The sequence below is a fragment of the Aotus nancymaae genome, unplaced genomic scaffold (genome assembly GCF_030222135.1).
Source record: "Aotus nancymaae isolate 86718 unplaced genomic scaffold, 86718_ANA_hifiasm-v0.15.2.pri h1tg000004l, whole genome shotgun sequence".
Taxonomy (NCBI): domain Eukaryota; kingdom Metazoa; phylum Chordata; class Mammalia; order Primates; family Aotidae; genus Aotus; species Aotus nancymaae.
The window spans coordinates 166250-193925 of NW_026988415.1; the positions used below are offsets into that span (position 1 = coordinate 166250).

The 27676-nt window shown below is 38.1% G+C and overlaps 1 protein-coding gene across 4 annotated transcripts in view; it reads left to right on the forward strand.

Annotated features, from left to right (window-relative positions):
* The window catches only part of CD99L2 (CD99 molecule like 2), a 131662-nt gene that overhangs the window by 68092 nt on the left and 35894 nt on the right, over window positions 1-27676 (forward strand). For all 4 annotated transcript variants that reach the window (XM_012477324.3, XM_012477322.3, XM_012477325.3 and 1 more), the window contains exons 2-4: window positions 2807-2869; window positions 17768-17839; window positions 18893-18967. In XM_012477324.3, coding sequence (XP_012332747.1) covers window positions 2807-2869; window positions 17768-17839; window positions 18893-18967 — 210 coding nt within the window. The remainder of the gene's footprint in view (window positions 1-2806; window positions 2870-17767; window positions 17840-18892; window positions 18968-27676) is intronic.

The window sequence follows — 27676 nt, forward strand, 5'->3', positions numbered from 1 at the left end:
TGTGATGGATTACATTTATAGATTTTCGTATGTTGAACCAGCCTTGCATCCCTGGGATGAAGCTGACTTGATCATGATGGATAAGCTTTTTGATGTGCTGTTGGATTTGGTTTGCCAGTATTTTATTAAAGATTTTTGCATCAATGTTCATCATGGATATGGCCTGAAATTTTCTTTTTTAGTTGTGTCTCTGCCAGGTTTTGGCATCAGGATGATGTTGGTCTCATAAAGTGAGTTAGGGGTGTATTGCATTTATAGATTTACATATATTGAACCATCCTTGCATTGCTGGGGTAAATCCTACTTGATAATGGTGAATGATCTTTCTAATGTTCTATTGAATTCAGTTTGCTAGTATTTTGTTAAGGATTTTTGCATCTATGTTCACCAAAGACTTTGACCTGTTGTTTTCTTTTCTTGTATTCTTATAGGGCTTTCATGTCAGGGTAGTGCTAGCCTCATAAAATGAGTTTGGAAATATTCTATCCACTTCAGTTTTTGGAAGAGTTTGAGAAGGATTTGTATTTGTTTTCTTTAAAAGTTTGGTAGAATTCAGCATTGAAGACATCAGGTCCTGGTCTTTCCATTGATAGGAACCTTTTTATTACTGATTCTATCTCCTTGTTATTGGTCTGTTCAGATTTTCTATTTCTTACTATTTCAGTCTTGGTAGGTTGCGTGTTTTTAGAAATTCATGTCTTTCTTCTAGGTTATCAAATTTGTGTATAGTTGTTCATAGTAGTCTCTTATGATTCTTTGTATTCTTGTGTTACCAGTTGTACTGTCTCCTCTTTAATTTAATTTTCTTTGAGTCTTCTCATTTTTTCTTAATCTAGTTAAAGGTTTATCAATTTTTTTCAAAAACCATCTTTTTGTCTCACTGGTCTTTTCTATTATTTTTCTAGTTTCTATTTTGTTTATTTCTGCTTTGATCTTTGTTATTTCCTTTCTTCTACTAACTTCAGGGTTACCTTGTTCTTTTTCTAGTTCCTTGTGGTGCAACATTAGGTATTTAAGATTTTTCTTCTTTTTTGATGTAGGTGTTCATTGCTATGAACTTTCCTCTCAGGAAAGCTTTTGCTGCATCCTATGAGTTGTGGTATATTATGTTTCTATTTGGATTTGTCTCAAGATTTTTTTTTTTTTTTGAGACAAGGTCTCATTCTGTCACCCAGGCTAGAGTGCAATGGCACAATCTCAGCTCACTGCAATCTCCACCTCCCAGGTTCAAGTGATTCTCATGCCTCAGCCTTCTGAGTAGCTGGGATTGCAGGTGCACACCACCACACCCAACTAATTTTTTTTGTATTTTTTGGTAGAGATGGAGTTTCACCATTTTGGCCAGGGTGGTCTCAAACTCCTGACCTCAAGTAATCCACCCACCTCGGCTTCCCACAGTGCTAGGATAATAGGTATGAGCCACCACACCTGGCCATCTCAGGATATTTTTAAAGTTTCCTTTTAATTTATTCTTTGACGCATTGAGTGTTCAGGAGCATATTGTTTAATTTCCACATATTTGTGAGTTTTCCAAGATTCCTCCTGTTGTTGATTTCTAGTTTCATGCCATTTTGATCAGAAAAGATACTTGATATGATTTCAGTCTTCTTAAATTTGTAAAGACTTGTTTTGTGGCCTAACATATGATGTATCCTGGAGGATGTTTCATGTGTACTTGAGAAGAGTTTGTATTTTGTTGCTGCTGGTTGGAATGTTCTGTAAATATCTGTTAGGTTCATTTGGTCTAAAGTGTAGTTCAAGTCTAATGTTTTCTTATTTCTTATTTCTGATTTTTCTGTCTAGACGATATGTTCAATGTTGAAAGTAAGGTATTGAAGTGTTCTACTATTATGGTATTGCAGTCTATGTCTCTCTTTAGATCTGTTAATATCTGTTCTATAGGCCAAGCACGGTGGCTCATGCCTGTAATCCCAGCACTTTGGGAGGCTGAGGCAGGTGGACCACCTGAGGTTGGGAGTTCAAGACCAGCCTGACTGACATGGAGAAACCCCATCTCTACTAAAAATACAAAATTAACCAAGTGTGGTGGCACATGCCTGTAATGCCAGCTACTTGAGAGGCTGAGAAAGGAGAATCACTTGAACCCTGAGGCAGAGGTTACAGTGAGCTGAGATCGTGCCATTGCACTCAAGCCTGGGCAACAAGAGTGGAACTCTGTCTCAAAAAAAAAATTTGCTCTAAATATTTAGGTGCTTCAATGTTGGATGTGTATGTATTTACAATTGTTATACTTTCTTAATATATCAACCCCTTTAGCATATAACGACCTCGTTTGTCTCTTTTTGCAGTTTTTGACTTTAAAAGTCTATTTTTTTTTTTTTTACTTTTATTTTCAGTTCAGGGATACATGTGCAGATTTATTATATAGGTAAACTTGTATCATGGGGGTTTGTTGTACAGATTATTTCCTCACCTAGGTATTAAGCCTAGTACACATTGGTTATTTTTCCTGATCTTCTCCCTCCTCCCACCCTCCACCCTCCAATAGAACCCACTATGTGTTGTCCCCCTCTATGTGTCCATGTGTTCTCATCATTTAGCTCCCACTTATAAGTGAGAACATGTGGTATTGGTTTTCTGTTCCTATGTTAGTTTGCTAACAATATTGACCTCTGTTTTGTCTGATATAAGTATAGTTACCTCCACTCACTTTTGGTTTCTATTTGCATAGAATATCTTTTGTTATTCCTTCACTTTCTAAAGGGAAATGACCATTTCTAGAGGGTATTTCATTATTACTTTGTTTTATGCAAAGATAGTTTAATGTTTTTTTTTTAATTTTTAGGATCTGGGGACTTTGATGATTTTAATCTGGAGGATGCACTGAAAGAAACTTCCTCAGTAAAGCGTGAGTAGTAAATCAAATAAACTATTTAACACAAACAATAATGCGTATCATCCACTCATAATATATGCGGAAGAAAAACAATATATTTTACTTGATCAGATGAAATATGGATAGTGGCTGGATGTGGTGGCTCATACTTGTAATCTCAGCACTTTGGGAGGCCAAGGTGGGAGGATCACTTGAGGTCAGGAGCTCAAGACCAGCCTGGCTAACATCGTGAAACCCCGTCTCTACTAAAAATACAAAAATTAGCTGGGTGTGGTAGCACATGCCTGTAATCCCAACTATTTGGGAAGCTGAGACAGGAGAATCACTTGAACCCAGGAGGTGGAGGTTGGAATGGTGGAGATCGTATCATTGCACTCCAGCCTAGATGACGAAGCAAGATCTCTGTCTCAAAAAAAAAGAAAGAAAGAAAGAAATATGAGTAGTTATATTATTTAAAGTAAAATTTGAATATTTAAAATACGTTGTTGAGAATACCTAACAATGTGTAATAATCATTTTCTGCAGCTCAGGTCATAGCCCCTGTTGGTGTGACGTATCAGCGGTGGCCTCCAAGGGCTGTCTTTTTTAACTCAGAAAAAAAGGCACTTTGAAGTGAATAAAAGATTTGTTTCTCCTTTTAGATTGATTTTATAATGGCTTTTTTTTTTCTTGAGACGGGATCTTGCTCTGTTGCCCCAGCTGGAGTGCAGTGGCACCATCAAAGCTTTACTGCAGTCATAAACTCCTAGGCTCAAGTGATCCTCCCATCCCAGCCTTCCGAGTCGCTGGAACTAATAGGTGTGTACTACCACACCTGGCTAAGTTTTTAAACTTTTTGTAGAGACAGTATCTCACTGTGTTGCCCAAGCTGGTCTTAAACTCCTGGCCTTAAGTGATTCTCCCACTTTGCCCTCCCAAAATGCTGAGATTATAAGCATCAGACACACCTGGTTATGGCTTTTCTTGAAATAGAGTCTGTGTAGTTTCTCAAATGCTAAGCTTTGTTATCAATTTTCCTTTTATTTATTTTTTTTTTCATTTTTTAACTTGTTTCATTTTGATAGGTTATTGGAGAACATAAAACCTTAAACCATTCCTTTTTTTTTTTTTGATATGGAGTCTCACTTTGTTGCCCAGGCTGGAGTGCAGTGGCACAATCTTGGCTCACTGCTATCTCTGCCTTCTGGGTTCAAGCAGTTCTCCTGCTTCAGCCTCCTGAGTAGCTGGGACTACAGGTGCACGCCTGGATAACTTTTTGTATTTTAGTAGAGATGAGGTTTTGCCATGTTGCCCAGGCTGGCCTCGAGCTCCTGAACTCAGGCAATCTGCCTGCCTCGGCCTCCCAAAGTGCTGGGATTATAGGTGTGAGCCACTGCGCCCGGCCTCCTTAAACCATTCTTTTAAAAAATGATAACCGCTTATAAAGTAAAGCCAAGGTCTCTCTTGACCCTTCTCCCTTCTACTGACATGAGAACTACTATAGCCAGTTTGGGGCATGTTGTTCCCAATTAGTTTTCAATGTTGTTATGTACATCTACAGATAGAAATTGTTTGGTGTTTTTGTTTTGTTTTGTTTTGTTTTGTTTTTTAACGTTACATGTGTGAGGCTCTTTATTGTGTACTGAAGTCCTAAGACAACATGTCTGTCTGTGTTGGTTTGTTCCAGCTGCCTTAGGAAAGTACTACAAACTGGATGGCTTAAAACCACAGAACTTTATTCTTTCACAGTTCTGGATGCTAGAAGTTCTACGTCAAGGTGGCGGTTGGGCCACATTCTCTCTGAAGGCTCTAGGAAAGAATATTCCCTTGCCTTTCTCTACTTCTGGTGGCTCTAGGTGTTCTTGGTTTGTGGTCGCATCACTCCAATCTCTGCCTCTGCTGTCACATGGTGTTCCCCTTTTGGTGTCTCTCTTCGTTCTCTTACGAAGATGCTTGTTACTGGGTTTAAGGCCCACCTGGATAATCCAGGATGATCTCATCTTGAGATCTTTCACTTAATTATATCCACAGAGACCCTTTTTCCAAATAAGGAAATATATATTTATAGATATATAATATATATACATATACATATATGCACGCATATACACAAACATACACACCTGCACACACACACACACACACACACCTTGTTCATTTTAACTGCTGCATGGTATACCACAGTATGCATTCAGTAAATGTCTGAGTGCCAACTATGTATCAGTTACTGTTTTAGGCTTTGGGGCTACAGCCATGAACAAATCACACACAAACCTGTGCCTTGTGGAGTCAGCGTTCCAGTGATGTGGATTTGGCCATGACCAGAATTGCCATTTCCTTATTGGAAGACACATGGTTTATTTCCTTTTTATGTAATTATAAATAGGGCTACAGTGGACGTTCTTGTCCATGTCCTTTGTGCCCAAGTGCAGTGTAACTGCTAGGACCAAAGATATGTGTGTTTTATATTATAAAAAAAACTCAGCCAAATTGTTTTCCAAAATGGATTTGCCATTATGCACTATTGATTGATGTTGTTATAATAGTACCTGTTTTCCCAGACCCATGCCAACACTGAATTTTATTAATAAAAAGTATTTTACCAATATGATGGACAAAATAATATCTTATTGCTTATTATACATTCCCCTGATTATAGTCAAATGGAGCATCATATATTTACTGGCCATTTGCATTTGCCTCTTTGGTAAATTGTTCACATTCTTCCCCCATTTTACTGCCAGATTACTTGCCTTTTAAAAATGGGTTTATCAAGATCTCTTTATATTATAAATTGAGTTGAGATTGTCAAGGGCTTTGGAGTCAGACTTCTTGGGTCTAAACTCTACCTTTGCCACTTGTGAACTGTCACCTTGGGTAAGTCACCTCACTTGTCTGCACATTAGTTTCCTTATCTCTTACATGAAGATAATAAGAAGCCCTACCTCCTAGGATCATTGTAAGGGTGACATAAGTGGAGCCATGTGAAGCACTCAGCACAGTCCTTGGAACAAGGTGAGTGCTCAGCAAGAATTAGCCTTACTGTTGTTCTTTGACTGACTTGATTGGAACCACTGACTGTGGCTAGGCCTCTGGTGTAAGAGTCAAACAGACCTAAATCAAGTGACAGACTCAGCGCAATTCTTGACAAAATCCCAGATGGATTTTTTGCAGAAGTGGATAAGCTGACCCTAAAATTTATATGGAAATTCAAAGGACTCAGAATAGCCAAAGCTATCTTGAAAAACAAGAATAAGATGGAGAACTTACACTTATTAATTGTAGCGCTGACTACAGACCTACAATAATCAAGATAGTAGGCTACTGGCTAGAGATCAATGGAATAGAACTGAGAGTCTAGAAAGAAACCTTTAGATCTATGGTCAGTTGATTGAACAAAGGCACGAAGACCTATTCAAAGTGAAAAGAACAGTCTCTTAAACACCTAGTGCTTAGGACCATAGGATATCCACATGCAAAAGAGTGACGTTAGACCTTTACCTCACACCATACACAAAAATTAACTCCAAATTGATCATAGACCTAGAAGTATAAATCTCTTAAAAGTTAACTTCTTGTGTACGATGTGAGGTGAGTGGTTCGAGCATTCTCAAGTCTTTCCTGAGCATTCATGCTGTCCTCTGCATGCAGGTGGCCTCTTAGATCCCCAGGAAAATAAATACACTTAATTTGTTAGCAGTGATGGTTTTAATGAAATCATTTAACATCTCCAAAACAAATAGGACCAAAAATCACACAAACTTGGTAAGTATAAATAGACTTTCAATAAATTTGTTAACTTCTTGATGGGAACTTTTTAAATCTCAGCATATCCTATCTCCAATTGACGGGGACTTTTTAATACGTAAAATCCCTTTACAAGTCTTGTGCTGGCCCATCTGATCTTTCTCATCAGCACCCATCAGCCAGTGTGTCTGGGGACCCCTAGGACAACCCGTATGTGATGTATATGGTTAAATGACAGCCCACAAGACCACATCATGCTGTCACCCCTTTTTCTATCTTAGCTTATATTTCTCATAATTGAAGTTTCAAAGAGATAGGTCTCCACCTTACATTGCTCCAGATACTTATCTTGCAAAGAATGTTCTTCTCTGCGCGTTGTGCATTCCTCTGCTTGTTTTAAAAATCCCTGAACCACCTAGGCCAGAGATTGTATCATATATGACCTTTATTTATTTATTTGCCAGTGTTTTTTGAGTGCTGGCTTGCTGCTAGGTGCTAGGCATAACAATGTGGAAGAGGTCACTGCTCTCATGAATTGTTTTCTCTGGAAGGAGACATGCAGTACCTAAAATATTTTCGGATATTGCTGAGTACTCTCAACCAAATTCAAGAGGGTGATGAGATAGCAAGGGCCCCAGATTAAGGGCAGCTACTTTAGATTAAGTGATGAAGGCATCTCTGAGGAAAGGTAATGTTCAAGGAAGTGAGGAAGGAGCCTTTGAGGCCAAGAGATCAGTTGTGAGAGCTCTGAGGCAGAAAAGAGCCAGGCTTATTCTGTGGCCCCAAAGGCAGCCTGTGCGGCTAGAGTTTGGAGAATGTTGAGAAAGACAGAGAAATTGTAGGGGACAGATCATGCAGGATCTTAAAGGGCACAGTGACGACCTTTTTTTTTGAGACAGAGTCTCACTCTGTTGCCCAGGCTGGAGTGCAGTGGGGGTGATCTCAGCTCACTGCAGCCTCTGCATCCCAGGTTCAAGCAATTCTCCTGCCTCAGCCTCCAAGTAGCTGGGACTACAGGTGCGCGCTGCCATGCCCAACTAATTTTTTGTATTTTTGGTAGAGATGAGGTTTCACTATGTTGGCCAGGATGGTCTTGGTCTCCTGACCTTGTGATCCAACCACCTTGGCCTCCCAAAGTGCTGGGATTACAGGCGTGAGCCACCATGCCCAGCCAACCGTTTTATTCTGAATGTAAGGGCATTCGTCTCAAAGATTTAAACAGCTTTACTGGTATATAGTTCATACAATTCACCCATTTCAAGTGTGCAATCCAGTGGTTTCTAGTATATTCACAAGGTTGCACAACCATCACTAGTCTGTTATAGAACATTTTTATTACTTCAGAAAGAAACACTGTATCCTTTACCTGTCACTTCCCAATCCCCCAATTCTTCTTGTTTCCACCCCTCACCCCCAATTAACCACTAATCTCTTTCTGTCTCCATGGACTTCCCTATTCTGAACATTTCCTATCAGTGGAATCATTCAATATGTGGACTTTATGTCTGGCTGCTTTCACTTAGTGTAATGTTTTCAGGGCTCATCCATGTTGCTTTCAGAGTCCCCCACCACTGCTGTCCATCTCTCCCTTTCCCTCTCTGTGTGTAATCATCTCATGGGAGAAAATACTTCTGATTCTGCCAAATAAAACTTCATATGAATGTCCCCATTCCCTGAGAATACCATGGGCCCTGTGTTAGTCCATTTGTGCTGCCATAACAAAATGCCTTAGACTAGGTAATTTATAAAGAACAGAAATATATTACTCACAGCTCTGGAGGCTGGGAAGTCCAAGATCAAGGTGCTGGCATATGTAGTGTCTGGTGAGGGCTGCTTTCTGCTTCATAAATGATGACTTCTAGCTGTGTTCTCACGTGGCAGAAGGGACAAAAGGACTGCCTCAAGCCTCTTTTATTGGGGCAGTAGTCCCATTTGTGAGAACGGTGCCCTTTGTGACCTAATCACCTCCCCAAAGTCCTCACCTTTTAACACTATCAGTATGGGGGTTAAGTTTCAACATGAATTTGGGGCTGGGTGGGAGGACATAAACATTCAGACCAAGCAGTTCCCGTTATTAAACTGCACCTAGGGGAGCCCACCCTGTTTTGTTCACTGTTTCAGTGCCGCACAGTATTACAGAGAATCACTCCTGGTGAAAGTGCCATATTGCGGGAAGCATTTGCTGAGCAGCTAAGAATTTTTTCTGAGTTTGTCATTTTGAGAAAGCCTTCACAGAAAAGTGTCTCTTTATTTTAGGAACTCACTGTTTTGATGAAGTTGACCTACTATTCTTAGTCCTTGATAAGTAGACTCTTCTGATCTCAATTACAAATGATGAGAAACCCCATTTAAAGGCTTACAACAGGAAAATCTGTAGTTAATGTTTCTAAAAATGTGTGTAAATTGAAGCTCTCGTTCTACATCAATGTAGGCTCGGGCTCTGACAGAACAACTGATTCCACATGCAGGTAGGGACTGCCCTCTCTTGAATGGCACCTGCAGATCTTCAGAGAAACAAGACTTTTCCAGAAACTGGGCATGGCAGGGCAGAACTGCACAAGTAATCAAGACTGTGTGGAACTGTGTGGTACAGTAATTAAGACTGTGTGGTACTGGCATCATATAGGTCAATGGAACAGCATTGAGAGTCTGCAAGTAAACCTTTATATTTATGGTCAGTTAATTTTCTTTAAGACAGATAAATAGTTTTACACAAGAGTTGTTTGAGTCATGCAAATTTTAAGCTAATATTTATATAAATGACAATTGCTTTTCTGGAACTTGCTTTAATAATGGTTTTAGTAATTCCTCTTTTGTATCTATATCATAATATAATTATACATAAATAAGCTCATTTAGACAAGCTGTACTCTTGCATTTTACTGGTACAAAGTCAAATGGAAATTAGAGACATAAATTTGTCTCTAAACTGATGATGAGGTAGGTTAAATACACAGACACACACACACAACACACACACAATGACTACACGTTGTCACATGTGGTTCTCTTACCATAAATATCCATCCACTGGGGTGTGTGGTCTTCACATTGAGGTATGAGTTAATGTACCCAAAATCTTCCTAAGGAGTTTTTTTAAGAGAAAGACTTCCCATATTCTCAACTTCCAAATATAGTTTTTACTAAAACAGAATTGCAACAATCCCCTTGCTATGGTTTGAATGTTTTTCCCCTCCGAAATTCATGTTGAAATTTAATTCCCAATGTAGCAGTATTGACAGGCAAGGCCTTTTTTAAATTTTCTTTTTCTTTTTTTTCTAAAAATGAGATAGGGTCTCACTGTGTTGCCTAGGCTAGAGTTGAACTCCTAGGCTCAAGTGATCCTCACACGTCAGCCTCCTGAAAGAGGCAATTGCGTCATGAGGGTTCTGCACTCATGAATGAGGTAACCCATTCATGGATTAATAGTTGAATGGATAGTAAGTCATCATGGGAGTGGGACTGGCGGCTTTATAAGAAGGGAAAGAGAGACCTGAGCTAGCAACCAGCCCCCCTTGGTGTGTGATGTCCTGTGCCACCTTGAGACTCTGCAGAGAGTCCCCACCTGCAAGAAGGCCCTCACTTACAAAATGTGACACCTCAACCTTGGACTTCTCAGCCTCTATGACTGTAAGAAATAAGTTCCTCTTCTTTATAAATTACCCAGTTTCAGCTGGGCACGGTGACTCACGCCTGTAATCCTAGCACTTTGGGAGGCTGAGGCAGGCAGATCACTTGAAGTCACAAGTTAGAGACCTGCCTGGCCAACATGGCAAAACCCCATCTCTACTAAAAATCAAAAATTAGCTGGGCATGATGGCACATGTCTGTAATCCCAGCTACTTGGGAGGCTGAGGCAGGAGAATTGCTTGAACCTGGGTGGCGGAGGCTGCAGTGAGCAGAGATCATGCCACTGCACTCCAGCCTGAGTGACAGAGTGAGAATTCATCTCATAAATAAATAAATAACCAACCCAGTTTCAGGTATTCTGTTATAGGCAGCAGAAAAAAGACTAAGACATTGTATTAGTCCATTCTAATGCTGCTAATAAAGACATACCTGCGACTGGGTAATTTACAAAGGAAAGAGATTTGACTCATAGTTCAGCATGGCTTGGGAGGCCTCAGGAAACTTCTAATCATGGTGGAAAGAGAAGGAAACATGTCTTTCTTCACATGGCAGCAGCAAGGAGAAGTGCAGCGTGAAGGGGGAGAAAAGTTCCTTATAAAACTATCAAATCTCATGAGAACTCACTATCACAAGAATAGCATGAAGGTAACTGTCCCCATGATTCAGTTACTTCCCACCAGGTCCCTCCCATGACACATGGGGATTATGAGAACTACAATTTAAGGCAAGATTTGGGTGGGAACATAGCCAAATAATATCAGACATCCTTCTTAAAAAAATATTAGGCTGGGTGCAGTGGCCCATGCCTGTAATCCCAGCACTTTGGGAGGCTAAGGTGGGCAAATCACCTGAGGTCGGGAGTTCGAAACCAGCCTGATGAACATGGAGAAACCTCGTCTCTACTAAAAATACAAAATTAGCCAGGTGTGATGGCGCATGCCTGTAATCCCAGCTACTCGGGAGGCTGAGGCAGGAGAATCGCTTGAACCCAGGAGGCGGAGGTTGTGGTGAGCCGAGATCACGCCATTGCCCTCCAGCCTGGGCAACAAGAGCAAAACTCCATCTCAAGTAATAATAATAATAATGTTTTGAGGCAAAATCATATAATGTAAAATTAACCATTTTATTTTTAAAATTTATTGTGTATATTTGAGGTATATAACATGATATGAGATACATATACAACTTAATAAATAACTAGTGAAGCAAGTTAATATATCCATCACCTCACATAATTACCCATTTTTTGTCTGACAAGAACAGCAGTATTTCATTTAGCAAAAATTCTGAACACAATACAATGTTATTAACTATAGTCCTCATGTTTTACATTGGATCACTAAGCTTGTTCATCTTATATGTCTACTACTTTGTATCTTTTACTCTTCATTTAAAAGTGAACAATTAAGTGGCATTTTAGGGTATTCATAATGTTGTACAACCACCATCTCTATCTAGTTCCAAAACATTTCCATCACTTCACAGGAAAAATTCCTTACCCATCGAGCAGTTTCTCTCTATTCTTTTAGCCCCACAACCCCAAATAACCTCTATCCTACTTTCTGTATCTATGAATTTATCCTGGATATTTTACATAGCTGTCTGAGCACCATTTGTTGAACTGGACAGTGTGTAGAATTTTGTGTCTGGCTTCTTTTGTGTAGCGTAATGTTTTGGAGGCACGTCCATATTTTAGCATGCATCCGTACTTCATTTCTTTCTTTGGCTAATTAATATTCCATTGTGTAGACATACCACAAGTTGTTTATCCACTCATCAGTTAATAGACATTTGGTTATTTCTACCTCTTGGCTTGTGAATAATGTTACTATGAACATGCTATATACACATATTTGTTTGCATACCTGTTTTAAATTCCTTTCAATATATACCTAGGAGTAGAAGTTCTGGTTACTATGGTCATTCTGTTTAACTTTTTGAGGAACTGCCAAGTTGTTTTCCACAGTGGCTGAAGCATTTTGCATTCCCATCAGTATTGTACGAGGGTTTCAATTTATCTGCATCCTTACCAACTTGTTGTTGTCGTTGTTTTTTTAATTAAAGCCATCCTAGTGGGTGTGAGGTGGGACCTCATTGTGGTTTTCATTTGCATTTCCCTAAAGACTAATGACTAATGATGTCTTTATACATTTATCATAGATATGATTGGGAAATTTTCTCCCATTTTGTATATTGTCTTTTCACTTTCTTGATAATGTCCTTAGATGCACAAACATTTTAAATTTTGATTAATGTCTAATTTATTTTTTCTTTTGTTGCCCATACTTTGCGTGTCATTGCTAAGTATCCATTCCCGAATCAAAGGTCATGAAGATTTAGCCATATATTTTCTTCTGAGAGTGGTTTTAGTTCTTATATTTAGATGTTTGGTCCATTTTCGAGTTAATTTTTGTATATGATGAGAAGTAGGAGTCCAGCTTCATTAGCATATGGTTATCCAGCTGTCTGAGCACCATTTGTTGAAAAGACTGTCCTTTCTCCATTGAATGGTATTGGCATCCTGTTGAAAATCAATTGACAATAAATATGAGGGTTTACTTCTAGACCCTTGATCCTATAACATTGATCTATATCTGTATTCTTAAGCTAGTTCCACATGATTTTGGTTACTGTAGCTTTGTAGTAAGTTTTAAAATTAAGCGGTGTGAGTCATTCTATTTTTCTCTTTTTTAAAAGATTGATTTGACTATTTAGGGTCCTATGCAATTCTGTGTGGATATTAGGATTAGCTTGTCCATTTCTGCACAAGAGGCAATTGGTATTTTGATGGGGATTGCATAGGATCTGCAGATTAATTTGGGAAATATTGCCATTTTAACAGTATTGAGTCTTATAATCTATGGATATAGGATTTCATTCCATTAATTTAGGTCTTTATTTTCTTTTTTTTTTTCCTTTTTTCCTTTTTTTCAGAATTTATTATTTTTTTATTGCATTTTAGGTTTTGAGGTACATGTGAAGAACATGCAAGATTGTTGCATAGGTACACACATGGCAGTGTGATTTGCTGCCTTCCTCCCCATCACCTATATCTGGCATTTCTTCCCATGCTATCTCTCCCCAACTCCCCACGACCCGCTGTCCCTCCCCTATTTCTCCCCAACAGACCCCAATGTGTAGTGCTCCCCTCCCTGTGTCCATGTGTTCTCATTGTTCAACACCCGCCTATGAGTGAGAACATGTGGTTTATCACCATTTTAAATAGCAAGAGGCTAGTATTTATAGGTCTCTCATTTGGTTTTAATTTTTTTTGTTGCATTTTAGGTTTTGGGGTACATGTGAAGAACATGCAAGATTGTTGCATAGGTACACACATGGCAGTGTGATTTGCTGCCTTCCTCCCCACACCTATATCTGGCATTTCTCCCTATGCTATCTCTCCCCAACTCCCTACCCCCCACTTTCTCTCCCCTACTCCCTGCCCGCACCCACAGACCCCAGTGTGTGATGCTCCCCTCCCTGTGTCCATGTGTTCTAGGTCTTTAACTTCTTAACAGTGTGTTGTAACCTTTAGTGTACATGTGTTTATACTTCCTTGGTTAAATTTATTTCCAACAGTTTTATTCTTTTTATTACTATTATAAATGAAATTGTTTTCTTCTTTTCCTCTTTGTATTGATCATTGCTACTGTGTAGAAATATAGCTGATTTTCATGTATTGACCTTATATCCTGAAACTTTGCTGAACTCATTAGCTCTAATAGTTTTTTTTTAAAAAATGGTATGGATTCTTTAGGGTTTTCTATATATAAAATCATAGCATCTGTGAATAGAGATAGTTGGACTTCTTCCTTTCTAATCTCAAAAATTTTCTTTCTTTTTCTTGACTAATTGCTGTAGTTAGAACTCCCATTACAATGTTGAATAGGAGTGATAAGAGTGGACATCCTTGTCGTGTTGCTGATTCTAGGAAAAAAACTTTTAGTCTTTCACCTTTAAGTATGCTTTCAGTTGCAGATTTTTCACAGATGCCCTTTATCAGGTTGAGGAAATTCTCTTTTATTTCTAGGAAGTTAACAGATGAGGCCAAAATAAACCATATAAATGCTTTTAAAAATCCAATAGAGTAAGCTTAATTATCATTAAAAAGCACATAGAGAGCAGACTCTGATGGAGTAAGCAGAACAAAATGGGAAATTATTTTCCATTACTAGTTTATTGAGTGGTTTTTTTTTTTTAATCATGAAATGGTGGTTGACTTTTGTTAAGTGCCTTTTCTGCATCTATGGAGGTAATCTCGTGTTTTTTTCTCCTTTCATTCTGTTAATATTGGATAGTACATTGATTCATTTTACTATGTTGAACTATTACATTCCTGAGATAAACCCCTCTTGGTCATGGTCAGTCCTAATATGGTGCTGGATTTGGTTTGCTAGTATTTTATCGAGGATTTTTGCCTCTACATTTATAAGGGCTTGAGATCCGTAGTTTTTGTGTGTATTTATCTGACTTTAGTATTAACATACTACTGGCCTATAGAATGAGTTAGGAAGTGTTCCCTTTTCTTGGTTTGTTTATTTATTTGAAGAGTTTGTGATTAGTTGGTGTTGATTCTTCCTTAAATGTTTGGTAGAATTCAGCAATTAAGACTTCTGGTTCCAGAATTTCATTTGTGGGAAGTTTTTTGATTACTGACTCAATCTCTTGCTATAAGTCTAGTCAGATTTTCTATTTCTTCCTGAGTCAGTTTAGGTAGTTGTGTTTTAATAGGAAGTTACCTGTTTCATCTAGGTTATTGAATTTATTTGGATTATAATCGTTCAAGATACTCCTTTATAATTTTTTATTTCTCTAAGGTTGGTAGTAATGTCCTCTTATTCCTGAAACTAGCCATTTTGGTGTTGTCTCTTTTTATCTTAGTAAGTCTGCTATAGTTTATCAGTTTTGTTGATCTTAAGAGAACTTTCTTATTTTGTTCTTTATTTTTCTCTTCTCTTTCATTTTATTTCTGCTATAATCCTTGGTGTCTTCTCCATCTACCTGTTTTAGGTTTAGTTTGCTCTTCTTTTTCTAGTTACTCTTTGAAATTTTTATGTAGGTTTTATTTTATAATAATGAAATTAACTCTGCAATCCAGATAGACGTGGAGGGGAATAAGGAAAATACGGAACCCAAAGAGCTGCAGTGAGTGCACAAAGATTGTAGAATATTGAGAGCAAATGGGATGGAGGCATGCTCTCTTGAGCTACAGAAGAAATAGTCTGGTAGTTAAGATAAAACAAGTCAAATTTATTAGATTTGTCCACATTTGGCAATGGTGATCTTCTTGTGGGTCTTGCCATTCCTGGGCTTAAAGTGCTCCATGGCTTCTGTGACATTTATGGCAACTTTGGCCTTGCCAAAGACCACATGCCTGCCATTCAACCACTCAGTCTTGGCAGTAGAGATGAAAAACTTGGAACCATTTGTATTTGGTCTACCATTTGCTGTGGGCAAGATACCAGGACCTGTGTGCTACAGGTTGAAGTTCTCATCATCAAGTTTCTCCTGATAGGTAGATTTGCTGCCAATACCATGGCATGTGAAGTCACCACTCTAACAAATAAAGCCTGGAACAATTCTGGGATAGTAAGAACCCTTATAACCAAATCCTTTCTCTCCAGTGCTCAGAGCATGAAAGTTTCCTGCTGTCTTTGGAATTTGTCTGCAAACAGTTTGAAGGAGACCTGGCCCAAAGATTCACCCTCAACAGCAATAGTGTTAAAGAACACAGTGGACTTGACCACGGTTGATGGCAGCAGTATCTGCAAAGCCTTCTTTTTCTAGTTTATTAATGTGAAAGTTTAGGTTATCAATTTGAGAGCTTTCTTTTTTTAACATAGGCATTTACAGCTATAAATTTCCCTCTGAGCAGTGATTTCCCTCTGAGCACTTATGAGCACTGATGTAGCACGTAAGTTTTGGTATGTTGTCTTTTCATTTTCATTGATCTCAAAGTATTTCATAATTTCCGTTGTGATTTTTTTGACCTATTGGTTGTATAGGTGTGTGCTCTTTAATTTCCATATGATTGTGTATTTTCCAAATGTCCTTCTGTTACTGATCTCTACTTTCATCCTGTTGTGCTGAAGAACATAATTTGTATGGTTTCAGTCTTTTCAGGTTTATTGAGACTTATTTTGTAACCTTCATATGGTCTACCTTGAAGAATGTTTCACATGCACTTGAGTAGAATGTGTATTCTGTTATTGGGTGGTGTGTTCTATAGGTGTGTCTGTTAGGTCTAGTTGGTTTGTAAAGTTGTACAAGTCATATATATATCTTCTGCCTTATTGTTTCTTCTATGATTGAAGATACTGTAATTTCCAACTATTATTGTTAAATCATCTATTCACTTCAATTTTGTAATTTTTTGCTTCATGTATTTTGGGGCTGTGTTGTTAGGTGCATATATATTTAAAATTATTATGTCTTCCTCTTGGATTGATCCTTTCATCATTATAAATAATTATAAAATATCACTCTTTGACTCCATTAACAATTTTTGTTATAATGTAAATCTTATCGATAATAGTATAGCTACTCCAGGTCTCTTAAGGTTATTGTTTGCATAGTATATCTGCTTCCATCCTTTTACTTTCAACTTATGTTTTTTAGAGATGGGGTCTTGCTTCGTTGCCAAGGCTGGAGTGCAGTGGCTATTCACAGGCATGATCATAGTGCATTATAGCCTCAAACTTATGGGCTTAAGGAATTTTACTCCCTGATACTCCCAAGTAGCTAGGACTACAGGCACATGCCACTACACCTGACCTCAACTTATTTCTATTTTTGCTGTTTCTTTTCTGAATAGTCAATAATTATTGAGTACTTGCTGTATACAAAGCTAAACCTGTTTCATATTTGTATTTCCCATTCCTTAAATTTATTTCTCTGGTATTTCCAATAGTGAGAATATATACAACATAGTCTTGATGTTTATGAAAAGAAACTATTGGAAAAACCTCATGCACATTGTATAATTCTTGTGAAAGTTATCCACAATTTTGAAGGAATATGGTTGAGCTCAAAGACCTAATATTTACAATAGTAACCACACTTATATAAAATATTATGTCTCTGTGTTGTAACCACTTTCAGTTTATGAAATACTCCCATATTCCACTAGGAATGTAACCTCAGTCTATCCCTTAGCAGGGATATCTATGTTAAAAGTGCCAGGTTGATAGTTGTGGAACCAAGGCTTGGAGCCCTCAAGGATCATGCTCAGGCTGTGGAACTCCCTGGACCATGAGGTCATCTTCAGATGATCTGGGCTTAAGACCAGGCTCACTAATCACCAGGTCACATGTGAGACCATGTCCACCTCACCACCTTCATCCTCCAAAGAAAAGTGAGAAGAAATCATCTCATGTAAACCTATATCATTTTGTCATCCTTTTCAGTGTAATTCTCTGAAGCTCCTAGCTAGAGGAGCCTCAAGGACTAAGACAAGGATATTCTACTTATGATGTGACTTCCCCAAGTCATTAAGTAGTTGCTGTGTTTTGTTACTAAATGTGCTTCCCTTGCTGTCCTCCCTCTCCCTTTTAGAGCCATGGGACCACACTACCACCACTACAACCAAGAGGCCAGCAGCCACCAGAACTCCGGCAAATCCTCCAGGTAATGTGGGCAGTGAGGAAGGGCCCTCTGGAGTTCCCCCTGGGGTAGCATCCGAGTAAACTACCTGTAGTTTTAAGCCCCATGTGTGCAGAACCAACCAAGGCATCCATCTGAACCCTGGGTTTAACTTAATAGAGTGCATACCTGGCTGATCACTGTGCCTTCTGTGTTTTTATGAAAAAAAAGTCCTTCCTGGGAAAATTTCAAGAGGAAAATGCATTCGGACTTCTTCTCCTTTTTAGCCATTTCATTTTCTAAAATCAGGGAAAATGTTATTGTTTAGGTTTTATGAAACCAATCAAGCATTTTCTTTAGACAGATAGAACATTTTGGAATGGCATTTATTTTAGTGTCTTCTTTCAGTAAAGAATTTTGGGACTTGGTTCTTCTTAACCAGTCTTTCCTGTTGTCACTTGACCCTTTCTTCAGATGGCCATTTTACCATTTAGACAACTTCACTGATATAAAGAAAAACATGACTGTGTGGTTGGGACCCCAGTCATTGCTCCCATCCAGCAACTTGTTACCAGTATTCGGGGGCATGATAATAGGTTCTGTGCAGTAGAGAGCTACCTTTCTTCCGAAGAGACAGTGATGATCCACGAGAGTCACTGCTGCTTTGTGATTTGCCCTCACTTCTTCACATTTCCACACTCAAAGGGGTGCTTCATGACCATATGACCTCTCCCTTTTGGTTGTCCTGTTTATGGACTCTATGTACCTGGTTTTGAATTTTGGGCTAATACCAACAATCAGTGAGTATATTGTTAAAATGCTCCAACTGCTGTCCTAAGCAAAGCATACCTAGGAATATAAATTAATTGAAGAACTGGTGGTATACTGCAAAGTCAGAAAGTAGTAACTTCTTCTGTCCTGCAGATATTTTCATTATCAATGTCTGTACACGGAATCCAATTCCAATATAAGTCTCTTTGTCTTAACCCATTGTTTGTACTGATCAGTTGAACCCATGGGTGTTTTGCTTATTTTGGAATCTTATACCCAGTTGTTAATCAGTTGGCTGTTTCCTTTATGTTTTGGGGCCCACTCAAGGTAATACATTCGACTTGGCTGATGCTTTGGGTGATCGAGATGATGGCCGCAGGAAACCGGGTACAGGAGGAAGAGGTAAGTCCTTGCTGGTTGAACTACTACAGGATTCTGTCTCATTAATCACAACATCCCAAGCCAGAGCCAGTCTGGGCCTGGCAGAGCTGGAGGCACTTCAAGCCATTGGAGAACACTATAACAGTAGTTTGCAAACATTTTTTATCTCAGGACTCCCCAAATCATTGATCTCTTGAGATTTTGTTTATGTGGGTCATGTTCATCAATACTCGTTATCTTAGAATTTAAAACTGAAAGACTTTACTAATTAAAATGAACAACACTAAACTCATACATTTAACACAAATAACATTTTTATGAGAAATAACTATGCTCGATAAGACAAAAACTTGTATTGAGGAGAATGGGCACGATGTTACATTTTTGCAGATTTCTCTCACGTCTGGCTGGATAGAAGCAGCTGGATTCTCACACGCACTTTACTCCATTGTGAGATGTTGTTTTGGTTGAAGTATATGAAGGAAGTCTGGCCTCACACCCATACACAGTGGGGAAAGAGAGGAATATTTTCACAGACTTTTCAGATCCTTGTGGATAATCTTCTTGGATAGGGCACCAAAACTTGGCCCCAACAAAAGCGGTTGTTTCTTACGGGTTAAGCATAGTGTAGAGTGTGAAACCCTTATCCGTGAACTTTCCACACTTGGTTCTGTGGGACTCTCTTGTCCTTTTAATGGATCTTTTACCCATTCATGGTTTTGTAACATTGCATGTTGGTCATTTGGAAAATATTAGTGCCTTGAGATTTTTCGAGCTTCCAAGTAATGCCATGCATCATTGTGTAAAACTGAAAGTCATATTTGTTAATATCATCACCCTTCATTTGAAAAAAATATGTATGGGGAAACTGTTAAATTCACAATGGTAGAGAAAGATGTTTTTGAAGTTCTAACTTTTCCTTGAAATCTTATCATTGGCAACAAATACCATGAGTGGTTTTCTTTAAATTGGCAGGCTTATTCATTCATTTTCAAGAAAACATCTGACAGATATTCAGGTTGGCAAACCATAGTTGGCTTAAAAAAATCTTTAAATATTTATTAACTACTCTTCAATTCACTTTTTAAAGGAAAAATCTTTGAGAGGAGTGGCTCATACTGCTTATAATGGAAATAATTGCATGAGGTTTCTTTTTAATGTCAGCTTTTTTGTTTCCATGTGCCACATAAATGCTTGAAATGTACTTCCTGTTTTCTCAGAGAATAGTAAAGGCTCATGCTCTAATACAATTAAAAAATTTTCAACTTCCTTGTGTTAGTTTTCCAGTGCTGCTGAACATACCGTCATAAACTTAACAGCTTAAAACAGTATTCAGTTATTTTCTAGGTTTCCCTGCACTGCTGAAGTGCAGTCATTTAAGTGTCAAAACTTTTTTGACAACATGACCCTTGATTCTCAACTTTCTCCTTACCTACTTTTTAACAATTAAACTTTCATTTTTAGATAATCATAGATTCATGTGTAGTTGTAAGAAATAATAGAGAAGGACCCCTTGTACCCTTCACCCAGTTTCCCCCAATAGCAACATCTTGAAAATTGTACTGCACTATCACAACTATATATTGAAATGGATATGCATTTATTCCAACTTCCTAGTTTTGTTTACACTCACATATGAGTGTCTCCTCTGCAATTTTATCACGTGTGTAGGTTTGTGTATCTATCATCACAGTCAGATAGAAACAGTGCCATCACCGTAAGTATCCCATGATTCCATTTTATAACCACACCCACCTTCCTGCAGTTTTATTTCCCCTTCCCCATCCCTTTCCTAACCCCTGGCAACCATTGATCTGTTTTCCATTTGTAAAATGTTGTCATTTCATGACATTCAATTTTGGGGGAGGCAAAAAAAAAATTGTCGTTTCAAAATGTTATGTAAATGTAATTATAAAGTAGGCAACCCTTTGGAATTGGCATTTTTCATGTATAATTCAGTTGGCATCCATTCATATTGTTGGGTGTATGAATTGCACATTCATTCTTATTGCCAAGGAGTATTCTATGGGATGGATGCATCACAGTTTGTTTACTTGATGTATTGAAGCCAATTTTTGGCTACTATGAACATGGCTGCTATAAACTCTCAGGTATAGTATTTTTGTGTGAACATAAATTTTTCTTTCTTTATGAGTAAATGCCCAAGAGTGCAATGACTGGATTATATGGTAGTTACATGTTTAGTTTGGTAAGAAATGATCAGTTTTCCAGGAAGGTTGTAATGTTTTGCAATCCCTAATGCATTGTGTGAGTGCCATTTTCTCTGTATCTTCACCAGTATTTGATGTTGTCACTATTTCCATTTTAGCCATTTTATAAGTGTGTGGTAATATCTTATTGTGCCTTAGTTTGCATTTCTCTAGCTAATGATATTGAACACCTTTTCATGTGTTTGTTTGCCATCTGTATATCCTGTTCAGTGGAATGTCTGTTTATGTCTGTGGTCCATTTTCTTTTCTTTTTCCATTTTTTTTTTTTACAGTCCAGAGGTCTTTTGTTTTTTAACACCTATTATGCTATGAATTCATAGGGAAGAGGTTCCAGCAGCTCAGGCTCCTTCCCATTGGTTCTCACAAAGTGTGCTTCTCTGGGTGGAGCGGGCTAATGCTTCAGTTGAACCCAGGTACCTTTCTCTTTGGCTTCTTTCTTTTTCTGATCATTTTCTGTCATGTGTTTCAAGAAACTATCTCAGCTCTTAGAGTACTTAATGTGTTCAATACACATATTAATTCTCTTGGCAAGAATCTTGTCCTTGTTTGCAACAATGCTAACAGCATGCTGGCTAACATTGTAGACAGTTTCAGTTTTGCCATGGTAACATTTGTGGGGCATTCCTTTTTGAACAGTACCCATTCCCTTGATGTTTACCATATCACCTTTCTTATAGATTCTCATATATGTGGCCAAAGGAACAACTCCATGCTTTCTAAAAGGACTAGAGAACATACATAGGGTGCCTCTCTTCTTTCCCTTTGTGTTCATCATTTTGGCGAATTACTGGAAGATGGTGGTTCTGGCCAAAAGGCCGTTTTCTAATCTGCTTTTTGTTTTTCTTACCATTGAATTCAAGAGTTCCTTAAATATTGTAGACATTTGTCCTTAGTCAGATATATGGTTTACAAATATTTTCTTCTATTCTGTAGCTTGTCTTTTCATCCTCTTAACAGGGTCTTTTGCAGAAGTTTTAAATTTTGATGATGTCCAGTTTGTCAGTTTTTCCTTTTATTGATTATACTTTTCTTCCCCAAGACAGAGTCTCACTCTGTTGCCCAGGCTGCAGTCCAGTGGCATGATCATGGTTCACTGCAGCCTTGACCTCCTGGGCTCAAGTGATCCTCCCACCTCAGCCTCCCGAGTAGCTGGGACTGCAGTCACACACCACCACACCTGGCTAATTTTTGTATATTTTGCAGAGATAGGGTCTCGCTATGTTGCCTAGGCTGGTCTTGAACTCTGGGCTCAAGCCATCTACCCACCTTAGCCTCCCAAAGTGCTAGGGTTACAGGCACGAGGTGCTGCACTTGGCCTGGATCATCCTTTTGACACCAAGTCTAAGAACTCTTTGCCTATAACTAGGTTTTATAGATTTTCTCCTATTTTTTTTTTTTTTTTCTGAAAGTTCACTTGCTTGCCTGTGAATGTCTAATTTTTCTAGGACCATTTGTTAAAATAATCTATCTGCCCATTGAATTGCTTTCGAGCCTTAAAAAAATAATTTGAAATATAACTGTTTTTGTTGCACTTGGTATCCTTATATTTTGTTGAGGATTTTTACATCTGTGTTACTAACAGAAATAGGTTTGTAGTTTTTCTTGTGATGTCTTTGTCTGGTTTTGATATCAGTGCACTACTGATCTCACTGGATTATTTAGGTTGTGTTGTCTTTTATTTTCTGGAAGAGTTATTGAAGAATTGCTGTTAATTATTTAAATACTTTATAGCATTTATCAGTGAAGGCATATGACTCTGAGCTTTTCTTTTTGGGAAGTTTTTTATATTATTCTACTATAGGTCTATTCAGATTTTCTATTTCCTTTTTAAAATTATTATTATTATTTTTTTGATGCTCTACACCTTCAGAGAATCTTCTCTAGTGATAAACTATAGAAATAACCCCGGAAGGCAGAGTCTTAAGTCTCTTTTATTGCAGTAACCTTCGTGGGTGTGAAGTGGTGTCTTATTGTGGTTTTTGTCGTGCATTTCCCTAATGCTAATGAAATCAAGCCTCTTTTCATGTGCTTTATTGAATATTGCTTATTTTTTTGGAGGAATGTCTCTATTCAAATCCTTTGTCCATTTTAAATTGGGTTATTGTGTTTTCATTGGTGAGTTTCAGTTTTATTTTTATTTTGTTTTATTTAATGTAGTAGAGACAGGGTCTCACCATGTTGCCCAGGCTGATATCAAACTCCTGGACTCAGATGATCCTCCTACCTCAGCCTCCCAAAGTGTTGGAATTACAGGCATGAGCCACCACACCTGGCCAGATTTTCTATTTCTTCTTGGTTCAGCTTCAGTAGTTTGTATCTTTCTAGGAGTTTGTCCATTTCATCTAGGCTATCCAATTTATTGGCATACTTTTGTCAATGATATTCCCTTAAAATCCTTTTTATTTCTATTAGGTCATTAGTGATATCCTCTCTTTCATTTCTCATTTCAGTAATGAGTCCTCTCTTTTTCTTTGTCAGTTTTGCTAAAGATTTGTCAATTTTGTTGATCTTTTCAAAAACCATCTTTTGTTTTTATAGACTTTATTATTCTTCTGTTATTTATTTCATTTGTTTCTACTTTCATATTTTTTTCTTCATTCTCATCTCTTTTTCTTCCTTTCTTCTGCTTGCTCTGTGTTTGGTTTCCATTTTCTGGTTTCTAAGGTGAAAGGTTAGGCTATTGATTACAAATCTTTCTTCTTTTTTAATATAGGCCCTTACTGTAGTAAATTTGCTTCTAAACATGACTGTTGCTGTATCTCATAAGTTTTGGTGGATTGTGTTTTTGTTTACAGTCTTCTCAAAGTGTCTTTAAAATTTCCCTTGTGATTTCTTATTCAATCTATTGGTTATTTCAGAGTGTGTTGTTTAGTTTGCACATATTTGTGAATTTCCCTAATTCGTTTCTGTCATTGATTTCCAGTTATGAATGGAGAGCATACTTTGTTTGATTTTAATCCTTTTAAATCTATTAAGGCTTGTTTTGCAGCATATCAGACGGTCTATCCAGGAGAATGTTCCCAGTACATTTGAGAGGAATGCAAATTCTGCCATTGTTGGGTGGAATGTTCTCTATATGTTACTTCGATTTTGATGGTTATTGTGTTGGTCAGTTGTACATCTTTGCTGAATTTTTTGTCCACTAATCCAATTAATTGATGGCAATAGGGTATTGAATTTTCCCAAAGATAATTATGGATTTGTTTGTTTCTCCCTTTGGCTCTATCAACTTTCATTTCATGTATTTTGAGTCTCTGTTTTTTGATACATTCAAATTTGGAATCATTATGTCTTACTAGTGGATTGATTCTTTTATCATATGTTCTGTTACTCTTTTTGTCTCATATTTTTCTGGCTATGACATCTCATTTATCTGATATTAATATAACCACTCCCACTTTCTCTTTTTTTGATTAATGTTCAAATGCACATTTAGACATCAAAATTGGAAAGTTGTTGTTTAAGGTTAAGTAACATCAATGAACTTTCCCTATTCATTTCTACTGAACCCCATTGGTTTATTTTACCTTATGAATGGATCTTTTGTCCATTCAGAATTTTGTAACATCCTGTGCAGGTTGTTGGGAAAATATTGATGCCCTGAGTGAGTTGTGTTGTTTCTAAATGATGACACTTTTCCTTATCCAATACTCAAAACTCATGTTTGTTAATATCACCACCAGTCTCATGGTTGAGCTCTAATAAAATTATTTTTCTGCTCTTTGATATTTATTTTGTATTGCTTTATAACATGTTACCATAAATTTATCAAGTTAAAATACTATTCATTCAGTCTCATAATTTCCCTGGTTCAGGAGTATGGGTCCTCTGCTCAGTGTCTTCTACAAGGTTGCAATTCAGATGTCATCTGGGGCTAAGGTCTTGTCTGAAGTTTGATGTTATATTACTTCATATTGCTTTCGTAATGAATTACCACAAACTTGGTTGCTTAAACAACACAAACTTGTTATTTTATGATCATTGAGGTTAGAAATCCAAAATTGGGTCTTCCTGGGCTGAAATCAACATGCTAACAGGGCTGCATTCCTTTTGGAAACTCTGGAGGAGAATCTGTTTCCTTGCCTTTCCTGCTTATAGGGGCCACCTACATTTCTTGGCTTGTGGTTACTTCCTTCATCTTCAAAGTCAGCAGTGGGGCATCTCTCTGTGACGCTTACCTTTGCTTACCAAATCTCTCTCTGACACTTACCTTTGTTTCCATCATCGTATCTCCTTCTCTGACTGTCTTGATCTTTCTTTTCCTTATAAGGACTCATGATTTTGCTGGCCTCACCTGGATAATTCAGGATAATCATAGAGCTTCTGGCTGCTTCCTTCTTTATGGTTGGCAAGAGTGAGAATTTCTGCTGCCTGTAGTGTTATCTCAGGAAAGACGTAAAACCCCTCTTTTCAAGGCTGTACCTGGTTATGTTAGAATCACCAGAATAGTCTCTCTTTTCAGTAATTCAAAGTCCCACCAAATGGGCATCTTAAGTACATTTGCAAAATCTCTTTACTTCTGCTATGTCATAATCTGATCACGGCAGTGATATCCAGCCTATTCTTGGGTCCCTCCCATGCTCATGAGTGAGGATTATATAGAGTACATATATTGGGGGTGGGAATTTTGACAGCCATCTTAGAATTCTGTCTACCATGTTTATCTAGGACATGCTTAAGTGAAATTGGCATTCTCTTTCAACTGCCATTGTATAGTGGTGAAGAATCTGATGACTTGTAGTACCATTTGGTGCCACTGCCTTGGTTCATGCTAAGGGGCCAGCAGGTTTACTCACCGTTGCTTTTGTACCACAGTGCAAGTGCCAACCCCATAAAAGCATGATTATAAAAATAGTTATGACTCTGTGGAGCCCAGGGGTCCTTGAAACACTCTTTGAAAACAACCGTTTGTGGAGGTGACCTTACACAGTCATGTGGCATCAGTGTGTTTTCATTCGGGTCAGTGATCTCTTCAATATCAATGTACAGTAAGCAGGTATTGTGGTGCTGCAGCAGGCAGAAAGGTTACTTTAGTTGTCTTTTGTTGTATCAAGCTATACCTTTTCCGTTTTACTTCTGTAGAAAGTAATATAAATTAATTCAACATTTTGAGAAGGCAGTTTAGTAAAATCTTTGAATGAGCTGTTCTTCAAAGCATTTTCCCTCTAGGTATACGTGTGCATGTGTGCAGAGGTACATTTGAAATGCTGTTTGTGACTTTCTTGTGTTTTGTACCAGCCAAAAATTAAACACCTTTAAAGCCCACTAGTGAAATACACAAATTCTAAACCGTTCATACTCTGAAGCCATTACAAAAAATAAGGTAGAGCTCTGGAACTGACATGAAAAAGGCAAGTCACAGAACAAGATGTATGTAGTATGAATCAATTTCTATCAAATATAAGTGGCTGTGAGCACACACACACAGGCCTGCAGGCAGATCTGAAAAGGTACAGAGCAGCCCCCTCTTGGGATAGATTTGAGGCTGGCTTTTTTTCTTACAATTCTATACCATTGGGTATTTTTTATATTGAGCGTGTGTTTCCTTTATAATAAAAATAAACTTTAAAAATTAAAGTGATCTTTACTAATGAGGAATAACTCTAGATGAGAACTGGAGAACTGGAGAAGGCTTTCCCTTCATTGTTCAGAAGAAAGGGACTTGTCCAAGGTCATGCTGCAAGCCAGCAGCATGACTGGCCTGAAGTGCAGGGATCCTGGCTTTACCTTGGGCGCCTTTTCTTCTATAGCATGTTGCCATGAGAAGTGTCTACATAGAGAAGGTACTGGAGACCCCAAAGGCAAGTTTAGGGTAAGATGGTGTACCTTGGCCACAGAAACCCTGGAAAAAGCCTCTATTCATCAGCAGGTTATTAACTTGTCCCAAACACTTGTTGGAATACCTGAAAATCAAAAGTACAAGCTTTGACATGTACCTACTGGTCTGCTTGGCAGCTCTCCTACTGAATGGAAGATTAGATCTAAAAATCTAGAAAGCGGAAAAAGGGACTTGTCTTTAAGAGGTAAGCACGGTGCAATAACAGAAAAGTTGTAACCTCAGGGCCCCAGGAAAGGTAGTATTATGTATACTCATGTCAAAGTGACAGAACTGTATTATTTGCTCTGTAAAGATTTGCTACTGCTCTGTAAAGATTTGCTATCTGGAAGGTTATCAGTGTTACACAAACCACTGGGCATAGGAAGGAACAAGCTCTAGTTATCTGGAAAATTGCCTATATACCATCTCATTCCTAGATGTTCTTATCCAGTGTCATTTTTATTTTTTTTTTGAGACAGAGTTTCGCTCTTGTTGCCGAGGCTGGAGTACGATGGCGCAGTCTCAGCTCACAGCAACCTCTGCCTCTTGGGTTCAAGCAATTCTCCTGCCTCAGCCTCCCAAGTAGCTGGGATTACAGGCTCCCACCACCACGCCTGGCTAATTTTTGTGTTTTTAGTAGAGATGGGGTTTCATCATGTTGGCCAGGCTGGTCTTGAACTC